Source organism: Oncorhynchus tshawytscha, linkage group LG21, assembly GCF_018296145.1.
Source record: "Oncorhynchus tshawytscha isolate Ot180627B linkage group LG21, Otsh_v2.0, whole genome shotgun sequence".
NCBI lineage: Eukaryota > Metazoa > Chordata > Actinopteri > Salmoniformes > Salmonidae > Oncorhynchus > Oncorhynchus tshawytscha.
The window spans coordinates 12,981,086-13,006,610 of record NC_056449.1 but is presented as its reverse complement, the minus strand read 5'-3'; the positions used below and the strand labels follow the sequence as shown (position 1 = coordinate 13,006,610).

Below are 25,525 nucleotides of genomic sequence, written 5' to 3'. Positions count from 1 at the left end.
GATCTGCCAGTCGGCCAGGATCCGCCAGGATCCTCCAGTCGGCCAGGATCTGTCGGCCAGGATCCGCCAGTCGGCCAGGATCTGCTGAAACCACCAGCCAGCCAGGATCTGGTAGATGTACCTACCTGCCTGAGCTTCCTCTCACTCCTGAGCTTCCTCTCACTCCTGAGCTTCCTCTCACTCCTGAGCTTCCTCTCTCTCACTCCTGAGCTTTATCTCACTCCCGAGCTTCCCCTCAGTCCCGAGCTGCCTCAGTCCCGAGCTGTCCTTCAGTCCCGATCTGCTCCTCAGTCCAGTGGGTTTCTGGGTGAGGATTACTAGGCCATGGTCGGCGGCGAGGGTGGACTATCCAGGGACGCGAGGAGAGGGGACTAAGACATTAACTGAGTGGGTTCCACGTCCCGCGCCGGAGCCGCCACCATGGACAGACGCCCACCCGGACCCTCCCTATTGTTTTGAGGTGCGTTCGGGAGTCCGCACCTTAGGGGGGGGGGGTTCTGTCACGCCCTGGTCTAAGTATTTTGTGTTTATCTTCATGTATTGGGTCAGGCCAGGGTGTGGCATGGGGTTTTTGTATTGTGGTGTGTTTTGTCTTGGGGTTTTGGTGTGTATGTATTGGGATTGTAGCTAGTGGGGTTATCTAGCAAAGTCTATGGCTGTCTGGAGTGGTTCTCAATCAGAGGCAGGTGTTTATCGTTGTCTCTGATTGGGAACCATATTTAGGCAGCCATATTCTTTGAGTTTGTCGTGGGTGATTGTCCTTAGTGTCTTTGTTCCTGTCGCTGTGTTAGTTGACACAAGTATAGGCTGTTTCGGTTTTCGTTACGTTTATTGTTTTGTAGTGTTTTGTGTGTATTCGTGTTACGTTTGTTTGATTAAACATGGATCGCAATCTACACGCTGCATTTTGGTCCGACTCTCCTTCACACCTAGAAAACCGTAACAACACTAAAGAGACCTTTCTACTGACTCTGAAAAACACCAAAAGAAAGATGCCCTGCCCATATGCGTGAAAGTGCCTTAGGCATGCTGCAAGGAGGCATGAGGACTGCAGACGTGGCCAGGGCAATAAATTGCAATGTCCGTACTGTGAGACGCCTAAGACAGCTTTACAGGGAGACAGGACGGACAGCTGACCATCCTCGCAGTGGCAGACCACGTGTAATAACACCTGCACAGGATCGGTACATCCGAACATCACACCTGCAGGACAGGTACAGGCTGGCAACAACAACTGCCCGAGTTACACCAGGAACGCACAATCCCTCCATCAGTGCTCAGACTGTCAGCAATAGGCTGAGAGAGGCTGGACTGAGGGCTTGTAGGCCTGTTGTAAGGCAGGTCCTCACCAGACATCACCGGCAGCAACGTCGCCTATGGGCACAAACCCACTGTCCTGGACCAGACAGGACTGGCAAAAAGTGCTCTTCAGTAACGAGTCGCGGTTTTGTCTCACCAGGGGTAATGGTCGGATTCGAGTTTATCATCGAAGGAACGAGCGTTACACCGAGGCCTGTACTCTGGAGCGGGATCGATTTGGAAGTGGAGGGTCCGTCATGGTCTGGGGCAGTGTGTCACAGCATCATCGGACTGAGCTGGTTGTCATTGCAAGCAATCTCAACGCTGTAAGTTACAGGGAAGACATCCCCCTCCCTCATGTGGTACTCTTCCTGCAGGCTGATCCTGACATGACCCTCCAGCATGACAATGCCACCAGCCATACTGCTCATTCTGTGCGTGATTTCCTGCATGACAGGAAGGAAGGTCAGTGTTCTGCCATGGCCAGCAAAGAGCCTGGATCTCTCCCGGTGAGGGCTAGGGCCATTCCCCCCCAGAAATGTCCAGGAACTTGCAGGTGCCTTGGTGGAAGAGTGGGGTAACAGCTCACAGCAAGAACTGGCAAATCTGGTGCAGTCCATGAGGAGGAGATGCACTGCAGTACTTAATGCAGCTGGTGGCCACACCAGATACTGACTGTTACTTTTGATTTTGACCCCCCTTTTGTTCAGGGACACATTATTCCATTTCTGTTAGTCACATGTCTGTGGAACTTGTTCAGTTTATGTCTCAGTTGTTGAATCTTGTTATGTTCATACAAATATTTACACATCTTAAGTTTGCTGAAAATAGTGAGACAGTGAGAGGACGTTTCTTTTTTTGCTGAGTTTATTATGCATAAGATAGGATTTATCACACATGACCAGTCATGGATCTGAATAGGATGGGAATGTAGGATCTCTCTGACTGTATGTTTGATAACTGTTTCTTTATGTGTGATAGCCTGTATGTTTGTTTTTATCTCAACTCTCTCTTTCTCTGTCTCTATTTCTCTGTCTCTGTCTCTATTTCGCTCTCTCTCTTTCTCTCTCTCTATTTCTCTCTCCCTCTTTCATTCTCTCTCTCTCTGTCACAATTTCACTCTGCCTGCCACCTCTTTCCCAGGGCATTTCCGTAAAGAACTTCTCATCTTCATGGTGTGATGGGCTGGTGTTCTGTGCACTCATCCATCGCTTCTTCCCAGAAGCCTTTGACTTCTCAGCCCTGAACGCATCTGAGAAAGAGAAGACCTTCACCCTGGCCTTCAACACAGCAGAGTACCAAGCTGTGTCTGAGTGTGTTGTATAGTAATCATCCACTCTCTCTCTCTCTCTCTCTCTGTTGCTGTGTCTATATTTCTATATCTCTCTCTGTCTCTATTTCTCTCTTTCTCTCTCTCTGTCTCTTTTGACGTATGCGGTCATGGATTTGAGGAAGTTACGCTGTGTTCTGGCAAAGAGGGTCTTGTGATCCGAGGTGTAAAAACTGAATTATGACATTATCAGACCTTGTGGTCGTTATTCATAGTTTACTTGCATCACCCATTGAGTCTACCAGCCCTTTTCACTTTACTAGTAGGGAGTGAATGAGTGAGAGAGGGACCACATGAATGTTAAAGGCTAAGTGCTAATGCCCTTGATACGCATTGAAAGACACTGGTCATTCACTAGCAATGCAAATAGCAACAGTTTAGACAAGCAAAAGAGTACATACAAATGAACAGTCCTTTTTACAGATGGGCAATATTGGAAGTATCTCTCCCATATGTCATTTAATTTGCTTCCATGGTGTGTATTGGCTTTCTTTCGTTGTATCTTTTCCTTCACATTCATGTGTTCGCCATCAGACAAAACCCTGAAAATAGGACGTCATTTTGTGAGAGAGAGGGATTTAGGGGAGAGGAGGGGTCAAATGAAGGGGAGGGGAGACTGGGTGGAAGGAAGGCTATATAAACTATAAAAGAGAGTTGAGGGAAGAGAGGGGAGTAGTTTTCTAAGAGTAGTTGGAGAGCTTCTTCTGAACTGTGAGTAAGTGGTTCATTTGTCCACAAAACTGAATGTTGCGACAGGGCAGTTGTCTCTTTTTTATTACATCTAGTTTCTTTGGCAATATGTTTGGAATGTTAGATATGTATGTTTGCCTTCAATGCGACTGCTGCAAAATGCAATGGCCAGTCGATCAAAACGACACAGAAAAGCCTTATTTTAGGGTATATGCTATTCAAGAGGGCATTCAAGAGAGTCATTGAGATTTGAAATCACTTTCAGAGAAGAGATGGGCTTTTAAAAATCTTTGTTGGGTTTTGTTTTCTGATTTTCTCTTTTTCTTGTTTTCTCTCTTAGGTGAAGTGACTCCCCCAGGGAACCTAAAAAGAGTGAAAGTGCGGGACAAGACCATGCTGGGTTGTGAGGGTGAGGCGGTGGTGCGGCGGTGGCTGACCTTGGTCACAGGACTGCTGGAGTGCCTGTGTTTTGCGGGGGCCGTTTTTGGCTGGGCCTCCCTGGTGTTCGTCCTGAAGACGGAAGGCTACTTCAGCTACCTGTGTGTCAACACTACCGGGGTCAATGGAACACAATTCCTAGGTCAGTGGCTGAGACACCTCATCATCCCGTTTCAAACACATTCTCACATAATGTATAATTTGTTTGGATTCACAGTATATCTTACAATACAAATAAATATGTTAAAGGGCATTCAGAGGCCTGGGCACACTCATGCACACACACACACACCTGCCCATACTGACAGCACTCTGCCTGTGTGTGTGTGTGTGTGTGTGTGTGTGTGTGTGTGTGTGTGTGTGTGTGTGTGTGTGTGTGTCAGACTGCAGTGCTCAGGATGAACAGTTCTCCCTCATCTTCACCATCGCTTCCTTCATGAACAACTTCCTGCTGCTGCCCAATGGCTTCCTGTTTGACCGTTTTGGCACCATGGTGGCCAGGTTGCTGGGAATGTGAGTCTTTTTTGTAAACATGTTATAATGCATCATTAAGCGGCACAGGGTTGATAGCCTATATTCAACCATATCCATAATGTAAACAACCTAATGCAGTAGTGTCACTAAAACAAGATACTGAACACAACTATATGAGCCTTGTCTTATCTTGTGACTGTATCTTGACCTTTCCCGCAAATCTCCCGTTGACATCAACCATTGATTAGTCTTAGTCTTAGTCTTGAGTTACCCGCAATGGTTTGGCCTTACGTGAAGACAGTATATTATAGAGTCTTGTGAAACATTTAAGAATCTGTTCAGAGTTAATGAGGCTTTAATACATGCCTAATCTCATGGGAGTTGAGATTTCGTTGTCTCTGGTCGATGCTGCACTAACGGCTCATTTTATGGCTGTTAGACTGAGAGACCTTCAAAAAGCACAGTGCTATGAAGCAGCCAGACAGCTGGCAATAAGGCCCGAGGGCTAAGGGTTGTTCTTATGCACGACGCAACGGAGAGTGCCTGGATACAGCCATTAGCCGTGGTATATTGATCATACAAACCTCCCAGGTGCCTTATTGCTATTATAAACTGGTTACGAACGTAATTAGAGCAGTAATTTTCTGTCATACCTGTGGTATATTGTCTGATTTTTCAGCCAATCAGCATCAAGGACCCAAACTACTCCGTTTATAATACTAAACTAAACACAGTCTGCCATTGCCTCAGCCATAACAGAGAACCTCTTTCAGTCTCTCTCTTTACCACTCTCTCCAACAGTTTCACTCTGTCCCTGCCCATCTGTCTCTCTGTTTGTGGTATTTAAGTGATGGTGGAAAGCATGAGGATGTGTACCCTTTAGTGCTAAGTCACTATTTTTCTGGCTGTCGCATCCTGTTATTTCCTTTTGGAGGGGTTCCCATGTCTGTTCACAATAACAGATGTGGAGAAAGCTCTGGGAGAAGCAAGGGAGAGGGGAATTGAGTGAGTCAGTGAGTGGCCAATGGAAAGTGCTGGGAAAGGTGTAAGTTGAGTTGTCTGGGCTTCTAGTTTCCTGTTGGAGTAGATTGGACTCAGTGCCTAGTTATTCAACAGACGGTGCAAGACAGCGCCAGAGGGCGAGCACTGCCAGAGGTAAGGAATGGAGGGGGAGTGGACATGCCAAGCAGAGAGGGAATGAAGTTGGACAGGGTGGGAGACATTTACAGATATAGTTAAGGGCTGGGGGTTATGTTGTTGACTGTGAGTGTTCGGGGTGTGGTTGAGCCTGGGGTTGATGGGGTTAGGCTGGGCCAACTAGGGTTAATGTGGCACAGACCCAGTTACTGAAAAAACCTTCCATAGCCCAAGATTCCAAATCTGCATCAACAAACTCCCCATACATTGCCTCCTAAGCCAATCAGAAGCAAATCCACATGTTTTCACTCTAGGTGGAGGGGAATTGAAAAGAGAAGGAATGCAAATAGAGAGAGGATAGAGACTAGAGAGGGAGGTTTATGTGTAACTCTGTGTTGTTTTTGTCGCACTGCTTTGCTTTTGTAATGCTCCGGGTGTCGTGGGTGTGGAGTCAAATGCAGGAAACAGAGATTTCAATGCTGTGCGTCTTTTAATAGCGCTTAACACACCACAGGGTGCTCACAAAAGTAACGTTCCAAACACAACAGAGCCGAAGGTTACATAGAAATAATCCCGCACAACAACCAGGCGGGCCGGCTGTCTAATAAAGACAAACTAATTAACCCTACACAGGTGCTACCACTAAACATACAAGGAGGGGGAGGAAAAACAATCAGTGGCAGCTAATAGGCCGGTGACGACGACCGCCGAGCGCCACCCGCCCGGGAAAAAGGAAACACCCTCGGTCGGACTCGTGACAGTACCCCCCTGACGCGCGGCTCCCGCAGCGCGCCGACACCGGCCTCGAGGTCGCCCGGAGGACGAGGTGCAGGGCGATCCGGATGGAGGCGATGGAAATCCCTCAACATGGAGGGATCCAAGATGTCCCCCACCGGTACCCAGCACCTCTCCTCCGGACCGTACCCCTCCCAGTCCACGAGGTACTGCAGGCCCCTCACCCGGCGCCTTGAGTCCAGAATGGCCCGGATCGTGTACGCCGGGGTCCCCTCGATGTCCAGAGGGGGAGGGACCTCCGGTACCTCACTGTCCTGCAGGGGACCAGCCACCACCGGCCTGAGGAGAGACACATGAAACGAGGGGTTAATAAGATAATAGGAAGGGAGTTGTAATCGATAACACACCTCGTTTATTCTCCTCAGGACTTTAAAGGGCCCTACACACTGCGGACCCAGCTTCCGGCAGGGCAAGCGGAGAGGTAGGTTTCGGGTCGAGAGCCAGACCCTGTCCCCCGGTACAAACACGGGGGCCTCACTGCGGTGGCGGTCAGCACTCCTCTTCTGCCGTCCACTCGCTTGTCGTAGAGAGTCCTGGACGGCCCTCCAGGTCTCCTTGGAGCGCTGTACCCATTCCTCCACCGCAGGAGCCTCGGTCTGGCTCGGATGCCATGGTGCCAGGACCGGCTGGTACCCCAACACACACTGAAAAGGGGACACGTTAGTAGAGGAGTGGCGTAGTGAGTTCTGAGCCATTTCAGCCCAGGGAATGTATCGTGCCCACTCCCCTGGCCGATCCTGGCAATACGACCGCAGAAACCTACCCACCTCCTGGTTCACTCTCTCCACCTGCCCATTACTCTCGGGGTGATAACCGGAGGTCAGGCTGACGGAGACCCCCAAGCGTTCCATGAACGCTCTCCATACCCGAGACGTGAATTGGGGGCCCCGATCAGAAACGATGTCCTCCGGCACCCCGTAGTGCCGAAAGACATGGGTGAATAACGCCTCCGCAGTCTGTAGGGCTGTAGGGATACCGGGCAACGGGAGGAGACGGCAGGACTTAGAGAACCGATCCACAATCACTAGAACCGTGGTGTTCCCCTGAGACGGCGGAAGATCGGTCAGGAAATCTATGGACAGATGTGACCATGGCCGCTGTGGAACGGGGAGGGGTTGTAGCTTCCCTCTAGGAAGGTGCCTAGGAGCCTTACTCTGAGCGCACACTGAACAGGAGGAGACATAACCCTTAACGTCTTTAGCCAACGTAGGCCACCAATACCTCCCCCGAAGGCTCCCCACTGTCCTCGTCACCCCAGGGTGACCCGAGGAGGGTAGGACGTGAGCCCACCGAATCAGTTTGTCCCGAACACCAAGCGGCACGTACCTTCGCCCCGCTGGACACTGAGGAGGCGCGGGTTCAGCCCGTAACGCCCGCTCGATGTCCGAGTCCACCTCCCATACCACTGGGGCTACCAACTTTGAGGCGGGAAGGATGGGAGTTGGTTCGGTGGACCCATCCTCCGTGTCGTAAAGGCGGGACAGTGCGTCAGCCTTTACGTTCTGGGAGCCCGGTCTATAAGACAAAGTAAACCGGAACCGGGTGAAGAAGATGGCCCACCTTGCCTGACGTGGGTTAAGTCTCCTAGCTGCCCGAATATACTCCAGATTCTGGTGGTCGGTCCAGATGAGAAAGGGGTGCTTAGCCCCCTCAAGCCAGTGTCTCCACACCTTCAGTGCCTTAACCACCGCTAGCAACTCCCGGTCCCCCACATCATAGTTACGCTCCGCTGGGCTGAGCTTCCTTGAGAAGAAAGCGCAGGGGCAGAGTTTTGGTGGCGTACCCGAGCGCTGTGATAGCACGGCACCCACCCCAGCCTCGGACGCGTCCACCTCCACTATGAATGCTAGAGAGGGGTCCGGATGCGCAACACGGGCGCATCAGTGAACAGCGCCTTCAACTTGTTGAATGCTCCGTCCGCCTCGGCTGACCACTGCAAACGCACCGGGCCCCCCTTCAGCAGTGAGGTAATGGGAGCCGCTACCTGGCCAAAACCCCGGATAAACCTCCGGTAGTAGTTGGCAAAACCCAAAAACCGCTGCACCTCCTTTACCGTGGTCGGAGTCGGCCAATTACGCACGGCACTAATGCGGTCACCCTCCATCACTACCCCCGAGGTGGAAATGCGATATCCCAGAAAAGAGACGGCTCGTTTAGAGAACACGCATTTCTCAGCCTTGACGTATAGGTCATGCTCCAGCAGTCTACCAAGCACTTTGCGCACCAGAGACACATGCGCGGTGTGAGTGGCCGAGTAGATCAGAATGTCATCGATATAAACAACCACTCCCTGCCCGCACAGGTCCCTGAGAATCTCGTCTACAAAGGATTGAAAAATGGCTGGAGCATTTTTTAACCCATACGGCATGACGAGGTACTCATAGTGGCCTGATGTAGTACTAAATGCGGTTTTCCACTCGTCTCCCTTCCGAATACGCACCAGACTATACGCGCTCCTGAGATCCAGTTTTGTGAAGAACTGCGCTCCGTGGAACGATTCCACCGCCGTAGCGATGAGAGGTAGAGGGTAACTATACCCCACTGTGATGGCGTTTAGACCTCTATAATCGATACACGGACGCAAACCTCCCTCCTTTTTCCTCACAAAAAGAAACTCGAGGAGACGGGTGAAATGGAGGGCCGAATGTACCCCTGTCCCAGCGACTCCGTGACATATGTCTCCATTGCCAACGTCTCCTCCTGGGACAGCGGGTACACGTGACTCTTGGGAAGCGCAGCGTCTACCTGGAGATCTATCGTACAATCCCTTCCCGGTCGATAAGGTGGTAATTTAGTCGCTTTCACTTTACTGAAAGCGATTGCCAAATCGGCATACTCGGGGGATGCACACCGTGGAACCCTGGTCTGGACTCTCCACCGACGTGGCACCGATGGAAACTCCCAAACACCTTCCAGAACACTCCTCTGACCACCCCTGGAGAACCCCTGTCTCCACGAAATTTTAGGATTGTGCCGGGCCAACCAGGGAGTCCCCAGCACCACTGGAAACGCAGGCGAATCAATAATAAAGAAACTGATACGCTCCCTATGATTCCCCTGCGTCACCATGTCCAGTGGGACCGTGGTCTCCCTGACCATCCCTGACCCTAATGGCCGGCTATCTAGGGAGTGCACGGGGAAGGGAGAATCTATCGGCACCAGCGGAACCCCTAACTTAAGGGCGAGTCCGCGATCCATAAAGTTCCCAGCTGCGCCTGAATCGACTAGCGCCCTATGCTGGGAAGAGGGAAAAAAGTGAAGGAAAAAGGTTAAGACAAACATGTGGCCAACAAGGGGTTCTGGGTGAGTTTGATGCTGACTCACCTGGGGTGACCGAGAAGCGTTCCGCCTGCCATCTCTACTCCCAGACGGACCCCCAGCACCGATCAGACGTGTGTCCTCTCCGACCACAGTTGGTGCAGGGAAGGCCTCCTCCTCCGGTACCCCTCGGCGCAGCCCCTCCCAACTCCATCGGAATGGGAGCGGAGGGGCTGGGTGGTGGAATGCACAGGACCCTCTCTGAACGCCCGCGGGCAGCCAGCAGATTATCCAGTCGAATGGACATGTCAATCAGCTGATCCAGTGACAGAGTGGTGTCCCGACACGCTAACTCCCGGCGGACGTCCTCTCGGAGACTACACCTGTAGTGGTCCATGAGGGCCCTGTCGTTCCACCCAGATCCGGCTGCCAAGGTCCGGAACTCCAGCGCGTAATCCTGGGCGCTCCTCCTCTCCTGCCTGAGATGAAATAGTCGTTCTCCCACCGCTCGGCCGTCTAGAGGGTGATCAAACACGGCACGGAAGCGGCGGGAAAACTCTGGGTAGTGCTCCCGCGCTGAGTCTGGGCCATTCCAGACTGCGTTCGCCCACTCCAGAGCACGACCCGTGAGGCAGGAGATGAGGACACTCACCCTCTCTGCTCCTGAGGGAGTGGGTCTGATGGTGGCCAGGTATAGCTCCAGCTGAAGCAGAAACCCCTGGCAACCCGCCGCAGCTCCATCATAAGCCTTCGGTAGCGTCAGACGGAGGGTGCTGGAGTCGGGAGATGGAGAGTCCGGAACCGTGGGTGCCGAAGGTGGAGAGAGGAGACCACTCCTCTCCCATCGGTCCATTCTCTCCATCACTTGATCCATCGCGGATCCGATCCGATGGAGGACGGTGGTGTGGTGGAGAACCCGTTCCTCCATCGATGGGAGAGGGTTGGCTGCTGCTCCTGCTGACTCCATTCAATTTGATAGGTGCGGGATTCTGTAATGCTCCGGGTGTCGTGGGTGTGGAGTCAAATGCAGGAAACAGATTTCAATGCTGTGCGTCTTTTAATAGCGCTTAACACACCACAGGGTGCTCACAAAAGTAACGTTCCAAACACAACAGAGCCGAAGGTTACATAGAAATAATCCCGCACAACAACCAGGCGGGCCGGCTGTCTAATAAAGACAAACTAATTAACCCTACACAGGTGCTACCACTAAACATACAAGGAGGGGGAGGAAAAACAATCAGTGGCAGCTAATAGGCCGGTGACGACGACCGCCGAGCGCCACCCGCCCGGGAAAAAGGAAACACCCTCGGTCGGACTCGTGACAGCTTTCTCTTGGCCAGGTCACAGTTGTAAATGGGAACTTGTTCTCAACTGGCCTACCTGTTAAATAAAGGTGAAATAATACAAATAAAAGAGGTTGAGGTGTGATCTAGACCTCGTCGCGAGGACCAGGAAAACACAGCTGATGTGGGCTAAGGCTCTTCAAACAGGGCTAGGATAGTGGGAGAAACACCTAGAGGGCAAGAATACGAGAAGTTAAACTGAGTTTTTTTTTTTACATTACCCCCTGACTGGTCTCATTGTGACATTGTGTTTCTGATTGTCAGCAAGTGTGTATGTGTGTGTCTTCTCCAGATCAATGTACACCTCTGGTGCCTTGTTTGTGGCCTTCTCAAGTTCAGGTAAAATCATTGACTTTTCAAAAACATGCTTTATGGCACAGCTTACCCAAACCCCAAAGTGTTTGATACATTTTTATCAACAGTTGGAACGTTTGTTACCCTTTTGTCAGCAGTTCGCAAGATTTCAAGAGAACTAAGTCTGTTCTTTTTTTCTTCTCTCAGCTCTGTCCGTTCTCCTCTTCCCAGCGCTGTCCTGCATCTCTGTGGGAGGCATCATGTTTCTGGTCACCAACATGCAGGTCTGTTCTCTCATATTAATTCCCTCCCGAATAAACATCAGTCATGTACACAGCAGTCCTCAGGGCAGAGGAGCTCTCTCAGTAATTAAAGAGGACCATGACTGGGAACACACTCATGATTAGCAAAGCCTTGCCTTGGGCCATGCTTTTGCTTCTGTTTGACTTGGGGTTTTGTCAGTCTGTGGTATGTACTCATGAAATATGCTTCACCTCTCTCTTACTCCTGTAGATAGGCAACCTGTTTGGTTCCGCTCGCTCCACCATCATCACCCTCTACAATGGTGCCTTCGACTCCTCCTCCGCACTCTTTCTCATCATCAAGGTAAAACACACACACAGAGATTATAAATTGATAGCTGTCAATGAGGTAATGATTATGATGATGGTGGTGGTGATGATGATGATGATGATGATGGTGATAATGATGGCATCCCTCCTGCCTCTCTCTCCTGTTCTAGCTGCTATTTGAGGCTGGGATCTCTCTGCGTGCCTCTTTCCTCTTCCTGGCTGCGTGTTGCATCATCCACCTGGTCAGGACCTTCCTCCTGCTACCCAGAACACACATCCCCTACCCCCTGCCTGAGGGCTACACCTATGGGTAAGAACACATCCCCTACCCCCTCCCTGAGGGCTACACCTATGGGTAAGAACACATCCCCTACCCCCCCCCGAGGGCTACACCTATGGGTAAGAACACATCCCCTACCCCTCCCTGAGGGCTACACCTATGGGTAAGAACACATCCCCTACCCCTCCCTGAGGGATACACTTATGGGTAAGAACACATCAGGGATACACTTTAATTATGCCAATGTGCTTTCATCAATTGAAAGCCCTTTATCTATTTTATGAGAATTTCTAAGATTTCTTGTTTGCATAAAATAGACACAGACCAGTCTTTCAATAATAGGTAATAGAATTTATTCTCGGAGCGCGCTCCCACTTAAACACATGCATCAGTTTATATACAGATCATGACATCATTTCATTGCTTTAACAGAATCCCCTCCTCTCGACCGGGACAAAGTGAGGTGAAAAGTTCATTCTAACTTACTAACACACTCCCAGATAACTTTTGACCCCTCACCATTATCGATCACCACTGAACTGACAGTTTTAATGAACAGAAACCCTAGGAATGCACTCACTGCCTTATCTAAAAACCCCAGAGCTAAGTTTCTGTAGGGTCAACCATAGGCTAACGACCTTATCTGTTTTCACAGTCCACAACCCATTCGTTTTATTCCTAGTTGGAATGGTGTTCATTAACTTGAATTACTCCTTGTCCGTGTCACACAATCCCTTCTTATGAACTCATATTGTTAATCACTTATAAAACAGAGTATAAGTTTACTTAGTTACAATTCTATTTAAAATGGGGATATTGTTTATTAATTTATCCATAATAAATCCAACAATCCACCCCGAAAATGACTAAACAATTCATACCTTCATTAAACACTAAAAGGAGACTTCAATGATATCCTAGGAATAAGACAAACCAATACACGTATGTACATAATCAACTTCAATGACTGTTCTATCCTACATCAGAATCTTAATTCTACTGATCAGGATTTTCTGTTAATCTTCATGAAATACAGTCTATACATTGAAACAAGAAAACATCTAAATTTCCTAAACATCAAATATGGTCTCCTGGCGAGTGAAAGGATCCGGATTCTTCTATTACGTCCAAGCCATGTATTTTGTATTCCACTGGACAGAGCTTAGGATTGGTCCATATATCACCATCTGAAGTGTCATCCATTTCTCCAGAGTCCTGGAAATGATAACTTTCATACACACAATCAACCACGTCCGTACAAAACTAACACAGTCACACAGGTGAAGGTAGCCCATAACACAGTAATCATACCATTTTTCCATCTTCCAAACACACTGTCAACCCAATTAGTCAGAAGTATCCACCCCTGAGTTAATTTCCAACTCGTGAACTAGAGTGTGTAAACCAGACAAGGCCTTGGTCACTGATCCATCCCAACTGTATATCCCGGAGTCAAATTACCTATACAATCCCACCCTCTTCAGCCAGCAAACATCCAAGACTATTCTATTCTGCCTAGTCATTCATTACATCTCTAACATAATTGGTGAAGCGCTGTGGATTTTTAATAGATATAATTGATCCAATCCACATTCTCATTGAGAGTGGACCACCAAAAAATACTTGACTCTAATCCTGCCAGGATCTAATTTGTAGCTTTGATCTCATCTGCCACCCTTGGATCCACCATGTTATTAATACAAACCCTATCATCAAAAGACCCAGTCGGAGTACTTCTTTTCTCCCGTTTGGCCAACACCATGTCATGGTGTTGAATGAGTGTGAAAGGCATTCTCATATGTACCAGTACACATACCTCTGTTCAATTAGACCGTAATACTCGGTCATCATGTCATTCTCCCAAACAATCAACAGATGTGAGCCCTGGGCCTCCTTATCTTACTGAAATCCCCAGATCTCAACCAGCCTGCCAAATCACTCATTGGTCGCATCAGAAGTAACATTATCTGTCCTATTGCAGTACTGATTTTACCCCACATATTTCTCAGGAGTACTATACTGAATCAAACAATAAACAGTCTCCCGTTGCCTCTGTGAAAGGAGGAAGCTCAGATTTCAGAGGAACATGTGGATATAAATAGTGCAAATCCATACAACTTATTATCCTGCTCCCATGAATAGCTTTACCATACAGGCTGTTCCCTTAGGTGAATAATTCCATTTCTGAACTATCCACACCGTCTCTTGGCTCTGGACAACTCCACAGTCAGTATCTGCTTTGTCAGGGATTCTGCTTGTATTCTGCTGACTATAGAGCAATCAGCTGCTCTAACTTTTTCTACCTGGAATGCACTAGGTTATCAACTGAAACCCTTACTTTCACTACACTCCATCTCCTTCCATGCTGGGTATGTAGATTTATGTAGCCTTCTCACATGATGTGAGCTATAACATTTTTCCATGACCTACACAGAGACTTGCATAGCTGTCTTCCATAATAGCTACTCTTAGTCCTGAACTGCCAAGGAGTCAGAGACACCACTTGGTCTACATAGAACTCCACTGAGACATCCCTCCCTATCCTACTCTCACTTCCTGTTTATCCAGATCAAGTGATCTCTTATGCTTGGTTAATACTAATTTCTCCTTGTTTAATTATGTCAATATTACCCTCTGGCCTTCTCGGGTTCATGGTGTAGGAATAAGGTCTCCAACCATACAGCTTAGGATGGACAGCTCACCTATAAAGCCCCACCCTCTTCCAGAAAACACATCATTAGCAAGAGTCAGACACATTTTCACTTCTATGAACAAGAACAGTGAGGAAAGGACAGGTAAGGTATTTTTCATTTGAGAGATGGCCCCCAGAATTCTGTTAATTCCAGTTCTCCTCTCGAACTCTGTTATTGTTCGACAGTGTCAGTGTGTCTTACCCTCCCGCAGTGTGATATGAATCCGGGTAGTTCTTTCTGCTAGCTGTCACCAGGAGTCCTTGGTATGGTCCCCCCAACAGGCCTCAGGGACTGGATTGAGTGACTTCACCTGTAATTCACCTGTAGTGCATAAAATCTTGGACATACAGGTTTGGTTAACAAACAGTTTCTCATTTGTTCTGTCTGATTATATCTTTAACTTCTATACCTACTTGTTAGCAATTTTTTTTTTTATCAGTTAATTATCCCGTAGGTCACATCCTATCCTAGAACACAATTTACCCATCCCCCTTTGTTACCTGGCTCTGCCCAGGTAACAACCTTGCCTACTCTTAAACAATGACTTAGGTAAGATTAGTGAATTATCCTTATGTCTGACATCATCATGTAGGAGCCCCTTTAATTTTCCACATGTCCAATTCTCCCTTGGGCGTCCATTCATGTCAATCCTGTACCAATACTCTGTCAAGTTTCTTATCTACTTTAAGAAGTATCTGTGCTACTTATATATTTTCTTAAATATATATATTTACCGATTTAAACCGTAACCCTTTTCTCTCATATCTCTCAAATACCACTAAGCTTCTAACTGTTTGACTTTATCTAAAATCATTGATTTTAGAAAAAACATGTCTATGAGTGGCTTTTCTCTAAAGTCCTTACATTTCCTTAATCAATCTATCTTAATCCTCACAATAATCCTAAATTACAGATGTCCTATATTCCTGTTAAATGTAATACTATTTTTTTTTAAAATCCTAATAGTCAAACAAAGTCAAAACAAATGCTAACCATATCCAAATCCTCCCTATACTAACAAGCTCTTTCCTTCAGGGACCCTCAGTATTCTATCTGACAATAACATGAATTTAATATATGTTGCAAAGTGTGGAATACCTTATCTACAGTAATTTATCACCCCTAAGAACTGAAACTTATTTTTCTATGTAATTCCCTGCCCTATTGGCTTAATATATCTCCTATCCAAACCTCAATGTATCTTATCTTCCCCTATTTATTCTCAATGATATATAGGATTTGTTTCTCTGTTACAATACCAAATCATTAATAGCCCATTCAAAAACTTCACAGCTAATGTTGTAAAACAGAATCCTGAAACACTTTCTCTTCAGTGATTCAAACAATAATTCTAAACCCCAAACCAGAACTCCATTATAATTCATTTACCTTAACTATTAACCCAAATGACCACATTCATTATACAAATGACTCTCCCCTGAGGCTGATCAGACCCCAAAAGATAGCCATGATAAGGTCAATAGGTCATACCACCCTTTTATAGCCATGATAAGGTCAATAGGTCATACCACCCTTTTATAGTCATGATAAGGTCAATAGGTCATACCACCCTTTTATAGCCATGATAAGGTCAATAGGTCAACCCACCCTTTTATAGTCATGATAAGGTCAATAGGTCATACCACCCTTTTATAGCCATGATAAGGTCAATAGGTCATACCACCCTTTTATAGCCATGATAAGGTCAATAGGTCATACCACCCTTTTATAGCCATGATAAGGTCAAAGGTCATACCACCCTTTTATAGCCATGATAAGGTCAATAGGTCATACCACCCTTTTATAGTCATGATAAGGTCAATAGGTCATACCACCCTTTTATAGCCATGATAAGGTCAATAGGTCATACCACCCTTTTATAGCCATGATAAGGTCAATAGGTCATACCACCCTTTTATAGCCATGATAAGGTCAAAGGTCATACCACCCTTTTATAGTCATGATAAGGTCAATAGGTCATACCACCCTTTTATAGCCATGATAAGGTCAATAGGTCATACCACCCTTTTATAGTCATGATAAGGTCAATAGGTCATACCACCCTTTTATAGCCATGATAAGGTCAAAGGTCATACCACCCTTTTATAGTCATGATAAGGTCAATAGGTCATACCACCCTTTTATAGTCATGATAAGGTCAATAGGTCATACCACCCTTTTATAGTCATGATAAGGTCAATTTTTATAAAGAACCATGAACCACTTTGTAAGGTCAATAAAGGTCATATGGTCACCCTTTTATAGTCATGATAAGGTCAATAGGTCATACCACCCTTTATAGTCATTATAATAGGTCATACCATTCCCTTTTATAGTCATGATAAGGTCAATAACCATACCACCCTTTTATAGTCATGATTATGTCATCCCCTTTTATACAATTAACCCATTAGACATATTAAAGAACCCTTTATCCTTAAAATAAAAACATTCAAATTAAAAACTTAAACCCAGAAGATATTATCCAATGCAAACAATAACCTTTAACACCAAAGATAAATTAACCTGAACTAGCATTCACTAGTCATGATAAGGTCCTGCTACTGCTCCCCTTCAGATACCCATTAACCTGATAATTATTATCCAATACCTGATAACAAATCATATCCACCCTTTTATAAGTTTAGATACAATTAACCTGATACTTATAAACTTAAATGAACATTTTCCTAATAGATACAATTAACCTGATAACATTATTATCCAATGCTCAAGATACATTAACCTGATAACATTATTATCCAATGTTCCCCTTAGATACAATTAACCTGAATTATTATCCAATGTTTTATTAGATACAATTAACCTGAATAACATTATTATCCAATGCCCTTAGATACAATTATACCTGATAACATTATATCCAATTAATTAACCTGATAACATTATTATCCAATGCTTACCAATTAACCTTAGATACAATTAACCTGATAACATTATTATCCAATGTATTACAATTAACCTTTTATTATCCAATGTTCCCCTTAGATACTTAACCTGCAAATGTCGTACCATTTCTCAGTGTAAGAAAACCTGTAATTTTTTCCCAGATGTTTTTCTCAGTAAAAATGTAAAAATGTAAATGTATTTTCCCTTGGCTCCTTCAGCTCACATATTTTAGATAACTTCCATCCGTCCCGGTATAAAGAATCCTACTTAAACACACCAGAACAAATGCTTAATTAAGTTAAATCCACTCCTAGAATAAACAATCATCGGTAACCAAATAAACAAACCACTTTTATCAGCAAAAAACAATCTATACAAAAACTCACTACTATAATGCTTCAGATGACAAAATTACTCAGAGACTCACGTTTACATCTCAATAAAACAAAACATAATCTGCGTGTTCCTCAAGGAAAAACAACTTGCCCTGTTACAGATGTCTACGTATCAGGGGAAAAGCTCAAATAACCAAATTCAACCTAGCTAGTTTCCTGAAACATATGCAATTATGTTTTACCATAGATGTTGCTTTTCAACATTAATACCCTAACATTGTTCCACATAATGGAAACAGTGCTCAAATTCACTGGTGTTACATAAACAATCAAACCAGGAATCAATAACCATCAGAATCCATTATCACAATGTTTTACGATTCAGACATTCAATCTCCCTTCTCATAGCCTAATACAGTCCAAATAAATGCCACAAATCAATGATGCCCACCTAGCGAATCAGCTGCTAGTTTTTAGCATCTTTCCTGACGATTTACATACTCCTTTTAAAAATGTATTTGGACATTTTTATCAACTTCTGAAAAGTGACTCTAAACAATAATGCACGCATTTTCCTTCTAAAAGACAAACAATTTTCTCCGTTACTCCCAGTCACGACATCACTTCCGTGGCGACAAAAGTGCCTTGCGAGTGATGTCATCAACAAGCGCTCAACCTCGACTCAATTCACAAGGATTTTCAATGAATTGTAAATAATTGTTGGCTGTCTGCAGCAACAGTAGTTCGGGTTCGATAAACCAAACCTAATTTATCACATCTGTTGAATCCTGAATTAGAGTTTACAACATCAATCAACATCTCTCATCTCCCAATTCGCTAAATTTATAAGAACATTTCGATGAGCACAAATCTATCGTAATTGTTTCCCTGTTATTATTCAGAATTCATTTGATTTAAGTTACTGTCTCGTCTTTGATTTAGCATTTTAATTACGACTCTATTCCCAATACATTATTCAAACAGATCATTTAGTGAACAGACATCGTCTTGCATCAAAATTCGCTTCGTCCTTATTTTAAGTTGAATGAATTAGTCTTTCAATTTGAACCAAACAAACTATTTAAAACATTCAGTTTATATCTTATACCAATACTAGTGACTATAACTTCCTCTGCAAAACAAAACAAGTTTAATTACAACCAAAAACGCAGACACATTTATCTTTTTAGTTAACGCCTCGGCTGGGAACCGAACCCTGGACTGCAGGTTGTGAGACTGCTACGCTCACCACTATACCACCAACACTATGCGACTGACTGAGATTCTCCGCAAATAGACCCATTTTACAGTTATCTGTATTTGTTACTCCGGCATCTGGACAACAGAAAATAGCTCCAATTTAAACGCCCAAAGTTTTCCCTCAGTTAGGATTCTCATTAATCTCGCTCTCTTTGTATCTGACCCTTCTTTTTTTTTTACCCGATTGTCGCCTCTGACCTTCCCCTCAGTTAAATTACAATATTGGTGGTGACGTTTACAGGGAGTGTTACACTCCCGGGCGAAATGTCCAATTTTCTCTTTTTCTTTTGACTCACCTTATCCACTTTTCTCGACTTTATAACTCTCGTCTCCCGTTAGTTCCGACACCTCCTTTGAGGAACTTCTACCCAACTTTAATCCTTACCGTTACTTGTAGCTATGGTATTTAATCACTTACCTATGTGCGTGTTTCTATGAATCTGCTATTTACCGTTACTTAGTTACTTTTGTTGCTTTTCTGTCTGACTATGTGTGTGTCTCTTTAATGGTAATCAGTATGTATTCTCCTTCCTGGAAACCTCAACTATAGATGACTTTTGATTTGGACATTACATTTCACCCGTATACAATTATAAGCTCATTATAAACTATTGTTCCTTGGGACTTTCAACGTTAATATCTCATATCGCACTACTCTAGAATTGGCTTCCCTCTCCTCCCCTTAGATATTAATTTCTTTCAGTATTGAATAGGTTCAATCATTATGTTCGCCTAGAGTTACCCTGCCTTCTCACCAAGCCTAATTTATTATTTAGGTATGTCTTTTGAATTAATGGTTATCCTATTTGTACAGAACGAACGTCCCATCTAACAATATGTACTATATCCCTTCTTAACACCCTTCTGGCTTGCAAAACCAGGAATTATTAAGTTTTAGTTTAGTTTTGGTAGTGCACCTTACCACGAGTCATTTCAGACTCGTTTCCTTCCTTCCTATCGATTTAGGTTAAAACACAAAGTAGAAACCCATTGTATTTGTTCAAAATATTCAAGCAACTATCATTGATTAAATCCAAACTCCTTTAGCACCTTCAGTCAAAAATATCTTAACTAATTCCTCCCAAATCCGAGAATAAAGACTATTTACCTTCGTCCTGTAGACTGGGAAAAGCAATGCCGGTTCGATTCCGTCACGTTCTCTGTCGACCTAAGATATATATACCGGCCTGTTATTAAACCTCTGCTGGAGGCCAGGACTTTAAATAACCAGTCCAGCCTCGTCCGTGCGCACGGTTTTCGGGCTTTTCCCTTCGGACGACAGAGAAGTTTGTGGAATCCACTCGAAAGGACCAATTGTTACTATAATTTAATTATGCCAATGTGCTTTCTTCAATTGAAAGCCCTTAATCTATTTTATGAGAATTTCTAAGATTTCTTGTTTGCATAAAATAGACACAGACCAGTCTTTCAATAATAGGTAATAGAATTTATTCTCGGGGCGCGCGACCACTCAAACACATGCATCAGTTTATATACAGATCATGACATCATTTCATTGCTTTAACAGAATCCCCTCCTCTCGACCGGGACAAAGTGAGGTGAAAAGTTCATTCTAACTTACTAACACACTCCCAGATAACTTTTGACCCCTCAACATTATCGATCACCACTGAACTGACAGTTTTAATTAACAGAAAACCTAGGAATGCACTCACTGCCTTATCTAAAAACCCCAGAGCTAAGTTTCTGTAGGGTCAACCATAGGCTAACAACCTTATCTGTTTTCACAGTCCACAACCCAATCGTTTTATTCCTAGTTGGAATGGTGTTCATTAACTTTTATTACTCCTTGTCCGTGTCACACAATCCCTTCTTATGAACTCATATTGTTAATCACTTATAAAACAGAGTATAAGTTTACTTAGTTACAATTCTATTTAAAATGGGGATATTGTTTATTCATTTATGAGGGATACACCTACGGGTAAGAACACATCCCCTACCCCTCCCTGAGGGATACACCTATGGATAAGAACACATCCCATACCCCCTCCCTGAGGGCTACACCTAGGGGTAAGAACACATCCCCTACCCCCCCTCCCTGAGGGCTACACCTACGGGTAAGAGCACATCCCCTACCCACTCCCTGAGGGACACACCTAGGGGTAAGAACACATCCCCTACCCACTCCCTGAGGGCTACACCTAGGTGAAAGAACACATCCCCTACCCCCTCCCTGAGGGAAAGAACTACACCTAGGTGAAAGAACACATCCCCTACCCCCACCCTGAGGGATACACCTCTGGGTAAGAACACATCCCCTACCCCACCCTGAGGGATACACCTAGGTGAAAGAACACATCCCCTACCCCCTCCCTGAGGGATACACCTAGGTGAAAGAACACATCCCCTACCCCCTCCCTGAGGGATACACCTAGGTGAAAGAACACATCCCCTACCCCCACCCTGAGGGATACACCTATGGGTAAGAACACATCCCCTACCCCCACCCTGAGGGCTACACCTAGGTGAAAGAACAGGAGTTGGACAGAAAATTGACCCAGGGAAAGAAGGGAATACATGTCTGCTGACTGTTTGTTGCTCTTAGCAGAAGCTCTAACAAACTAGAGACCCCAGCACACCCCCTGTGGGTCCAGTCTGTCTGTTCTCTGTGTGACACTAACCAGTGTTGCTATTACTTCCTGTGACAGAATAAACTGTGGCCAGACCAAGACTTTTAGCCCGGAGCAGACAGCAGCAATTGCCAGCGTGCAGAGTGAAGATGTCACGGAGGAAACGCCTTTTAGCAAGGAGAGCGCAGAGAAAGGTGTGTAGATTTAGGTTAAGTTGATATCAGCCCTTCTCGTTCCCTTGTCCCATATATTCATGATTGGTTGACCATACAGACCTTGTTAACTGCAATTATGTAATCTGTGTGTATTTGTGACTGATTTGACCTCTTACTCTCCTCCCCAACCCCTCTCAGTGGCTACTTTCTGGGAGTGTTTCCTGTCCAAGTTCTTCCTCTGGCACCTGGTGTGGCTATCTGTCATGCAGCTGAGACACTACCTGTTCATCGGCACCCTCAACCCCATGCTGCAGAGACTGACCCAGGGAGAACCCTCTCTGGGTACACACACACATACACACTCACACACACACACACACACACACTTACAAATGCCTATTGTCAGACATTATACTTATGCATCAGACATTATACATATGCAAAAAACTATGTGGACACCCCTTCAAATTAGTGGCTCCGGCTATTTCAGCCACACCCGTTGCTGACAGGTGTATAAAACCGAGCACACAGCCATGGAATATCCATAGACGAGCATTGGTCATAGAATGGACCGCACTGAAGAGCTCAATGACTTTCAACGTGGCACCGTCATATGATGCCACCTTTCCAACAAGTCAGTTCTTCAAATTCCTGCTAGAGCTGCACCGGTCAACTGTAAGTGCTGTTATTGTGTAGTGCAAACATCTAGGAGTAACAACGGCTCAGCTGTGAAGTGGTAGGCCACACAAACTCACAGAATGGGACCACCGAGTGCTGAAGCGTGTAGCGCGTAGAAATGGTCTGTTCTCGGTTGCAACACTCGCTACCGAGTTCCAAGCTGCCTCTTGAAGCAACGTCAGCGCAAGAACGGTTTATCTTGTGCTTCAAGAAATGAGACTCCATGAAATTAGTTTCCTTCACCATCTGGCAGTCCGATGGACAAATCTGGGTTTGGCGGATGCCAGGAGAACGCTGCCTGCCCCCATGCATCGTGCCAACTGTAAAGTTTGGTGAAGGAGGAATAATGATCCGGGGCTGTTTTTCATTGTTCGGGCTAGGCCCCTTAGATTTAGTGAAGCGAAATCTTAACGCTACAGCATACAGTAACATTCTAGATGATTCTGTGCTCCCAACTTTGTGGCAACAGTTTGGGAAAGGCCCTTTCCTGCTTCAGTATGACATTGCCCCCGTGCACAAAGTGAGGTCAATACAGAAATGGTTTGTCGAGATCGGTGTGGAAGAACTTGACTGGCCTGCACAGAGCCCTGACCTCAACCCCATCGAACACCTTTGAGATGAATTGGATCACCAACTGCGAGCCAGGCCTAATCGCCCAACATCAGTGCCTTACCTCACTAATGCTCTTGTGGCTGAATGGAAGCAACTCCCTGCAGCAACGCTCCAACATCTAGTGGGAAGCCTTCCCAAAAGAGTGGAGGTTGTTATAGCAGCAAAGGGGGGACCAACTCTATATTAATGTCCACGATTTTGGAATGAGATGTACTTTTGGCCATGTAGTGTATTACTGTCTTAATCGTTTATAAATATCTTACTGATGTTTAATAAAGTAGACTTACAAATAAAAGTTGTTTAAAGTGTAACTCTTCTCTCTTTCTAAGCACAAATTCCGCTCTGTTTTTCCCTGCAGTGAGCACATACACCAATGCTTTTGCTGTGACACAGCTTTGTGGGGTGCTGTGTGCCCCCTGGAACGGCCTCATCATGGACCGACACAAGGGCAAGCCCAGGGCCCCAGGTAAAATCTTCACCTACAGACACTAATACAAATTCTCTACAACACACATGTGAAACCTCACACACTCAATGTTATGAGAATTTTGTTATCAATGTTCATAAACTTCAATTATTCTACTCAGTCTGCAACCCAGAGTTTGTAAGATTCTGGTTTAAATGAAACAGACAGATTTCTCAGCTAACAATAGTCAAAATGTTTATTCACGAGGACGTCCTAGTCCGTTGTACAAAAACATGCATTTTATACTGGCTCCTTACGCACATACCTTCACACACAAACAGTAGGTATCCTACGCACATACATACACACAAACAGTAGGTGAGTTGTATCCTTCTCCATAGTTCTCACCACTGTGTATCACTACCCAGCCGACAGTTCCATTCCCCCGAGATTAGGGAAACCTTGAGAGGTACTCCCTATGCTATCATAAATTCCTCAGAGGCCTGGCCAGGTCGGTCCAAACAAAGTTGAACTGTTCTCAGGTTCTTTTCTTTGGCACACACATACAAGTTCAAATCCTAAGATACTCCTTGCTCAGACAGTCTGTATTTTCCCACTATACAAATACATTGTTTAACCAAATTCTGACTAAAACTGCACACATCATCAGATTATAATTTTATGATTCTAATCAATTTCATACAGTTATAAGGTTTCAGAGTGGAATTATTTTATCATTATCTTTCAACATATACATTATTTTATCCCTCACACTCCAAACCAAACACACAAAGAACGTTCTTTCACAGGTCATTTTTTGTTGCTATGCCAACAATTTCAGAATGTAACAGCCTATTACTGTAATTTCAGTTAAAACTCAATAAAACAAGTCTCAAATATAAGGATGTCTATACATTACAGCTGTTTTCAAATAAATTGCTCTGCTATTAAGAGTTTTACTGGAGGAACATTTGGGCTGAAGAGCCTCTGACCTTCAGGACATTACTGCTTGGAAAGGGGTGACTGAAGTGGTGTTGTCGTATGCTACCTAAGGAGGTGGTGTAGAAATGGAGAAGACAGAATTAAATCGAGATTAACATCTTCACACTACTGAAATATGTGTACAAGACGGTATTTTTGTGAAAACTCATAAGTGAAATCATACTCTAAACTAACTTCAACACCAGATCCCTGAGAACTGCTTGATTTTCTGACCCTGATACCTAACTGTGAAGGGGGCGGGGAAGGGTGTAAAATATGCATGGGTTTGTACACACAACACTAATCTTATCTGTGTGTTTGTGTGTGTATATGTGTGTGGGCATACTGTATGTTTTGGTGTATGTATGTGTGTTGTGTGTGTGTGTGTGTGTGTGCAGGAATGAGTGAGAAGGAGGCAGACCTGCGTGCATCAGTGCTCTCCCTGACCCTGACGGCCCTGCAGTGTGTCCTGTTCTCCATTTGTGCCTCCACTCCCTTCCTCCCCCTCCAGTACCTCACCTTCATCCTGCAAGTCCTCAACCGGTCCTTCCTCTATGGAGGCAATGCAGCCTTCATCAGCATTGCGTGAGTCACACACACACACACACACACACACACACACACACACACACACACACACCAGCTGTTTGCAATAACAAACATTATGCAACAGGATAAGGGGAGTACAGATAGACGCTCACACATTCTTAGTGTCATACTCTTGTACAGTAGTAACAAATGAATTAAATTATCTCCCTTGCCTCACTCCCTCTGTGTAGTTTTCCTCCATGTCATTTTGGGAAGCTGTACGGTATGCTCATGGCTCTGTCTGCAGTGGTGGCTCTGCTGCAGTACCCCTGCTTCACCCTGGTCAAAGGAGTGCTGGGAGGAGACCCACTATACGTGAGTGGAGTTACTGTTATCAGAATGACCAGATAGACTACCTTTACCTTTGAGAGAGCTTTGCAGCAGGCTTTAACCTTTACCA

The 25,525-nt window shown here is 45.3% G+C and overlaps 1 protein-coding gene and 1 long non-coding RNA gene across 3 annotated transcripts in view; one reads left to right on the top strand and one right to left on the bottom strand.

Annotated features, from left to right (window-relative positions):
• Window positions 1-3,250: 3,250 nt before the first annotated feature.
• The window catches only part of LOC112220966 (solute carrier family 43 member 3-like), a 22,701-nt gene continuing 426 nt past the window's right edge, over window positions 3,251-25,525 (top strand). Inside the window, exons 1-12 of one of the 2 annotated variants that reach the window (XM_024382980.2) lie at window positions 3,251-3,340; window positions 3,660-3,899; window positions 4,141-4,270; window positions 11,060-11,106; window positions 11,269-11,345; window positions 11,575-11,667; window positions 11,804-11,943; window positions 21,784-21,899; window positions 22,059-22,202; window positions 23,509-23,616; window positions 24,936-25,122; window positions 25,317-25,440. In XM_024382980.2, the coding sequence (XP_024238748.2) occupies window positions 3,713-3,899; window positions 4,141-4,270; window positions 11,060-11,106; window positions 11,269-11,345; window positions 11,575-11,667; window positions 11,804-11,943; window positions 21,784-21,899; window positions 22,059-22,202; window positions 23,509-23,616; window positions 24,936-25,122; window positions 25,317-25,440 (1,353 nt within the window). In that variant the 5' untranslated portion in view covers window positions 3,251-3,340; window positions 3,660-3,712. Of the gene's footprint in view, window positions 3,345-3,659; window positions 3,900-4,140; window positions 4,271-11,059; window positions 11,107-11,268; window positions 11,346-11,574; window positions 11,668-11,803; window positions 11,944-21,783; window positions 21,900-22,058; window positions 22,203-23,508; window positions 23,617-24,935; window positions 25,123-25,316; window positions 25,441-25,525 lie in introns of both variants that reach the window. The other variant, XM_042303098.1, reaches the window with a different exon arrangement.
• Window positions 12,668-20,449, bottom strand: LOC121840367. Its single transcript, XR_006079559.1, has 2 exons — window positions 20,220-20,449; window positions 12,668-14,943 (listed from the first exon to the last, which is right to left on the bottom strand). It is a non-coding gene; the product is annotated as an uncharacterized LOC121840367 (long non-coding RNA).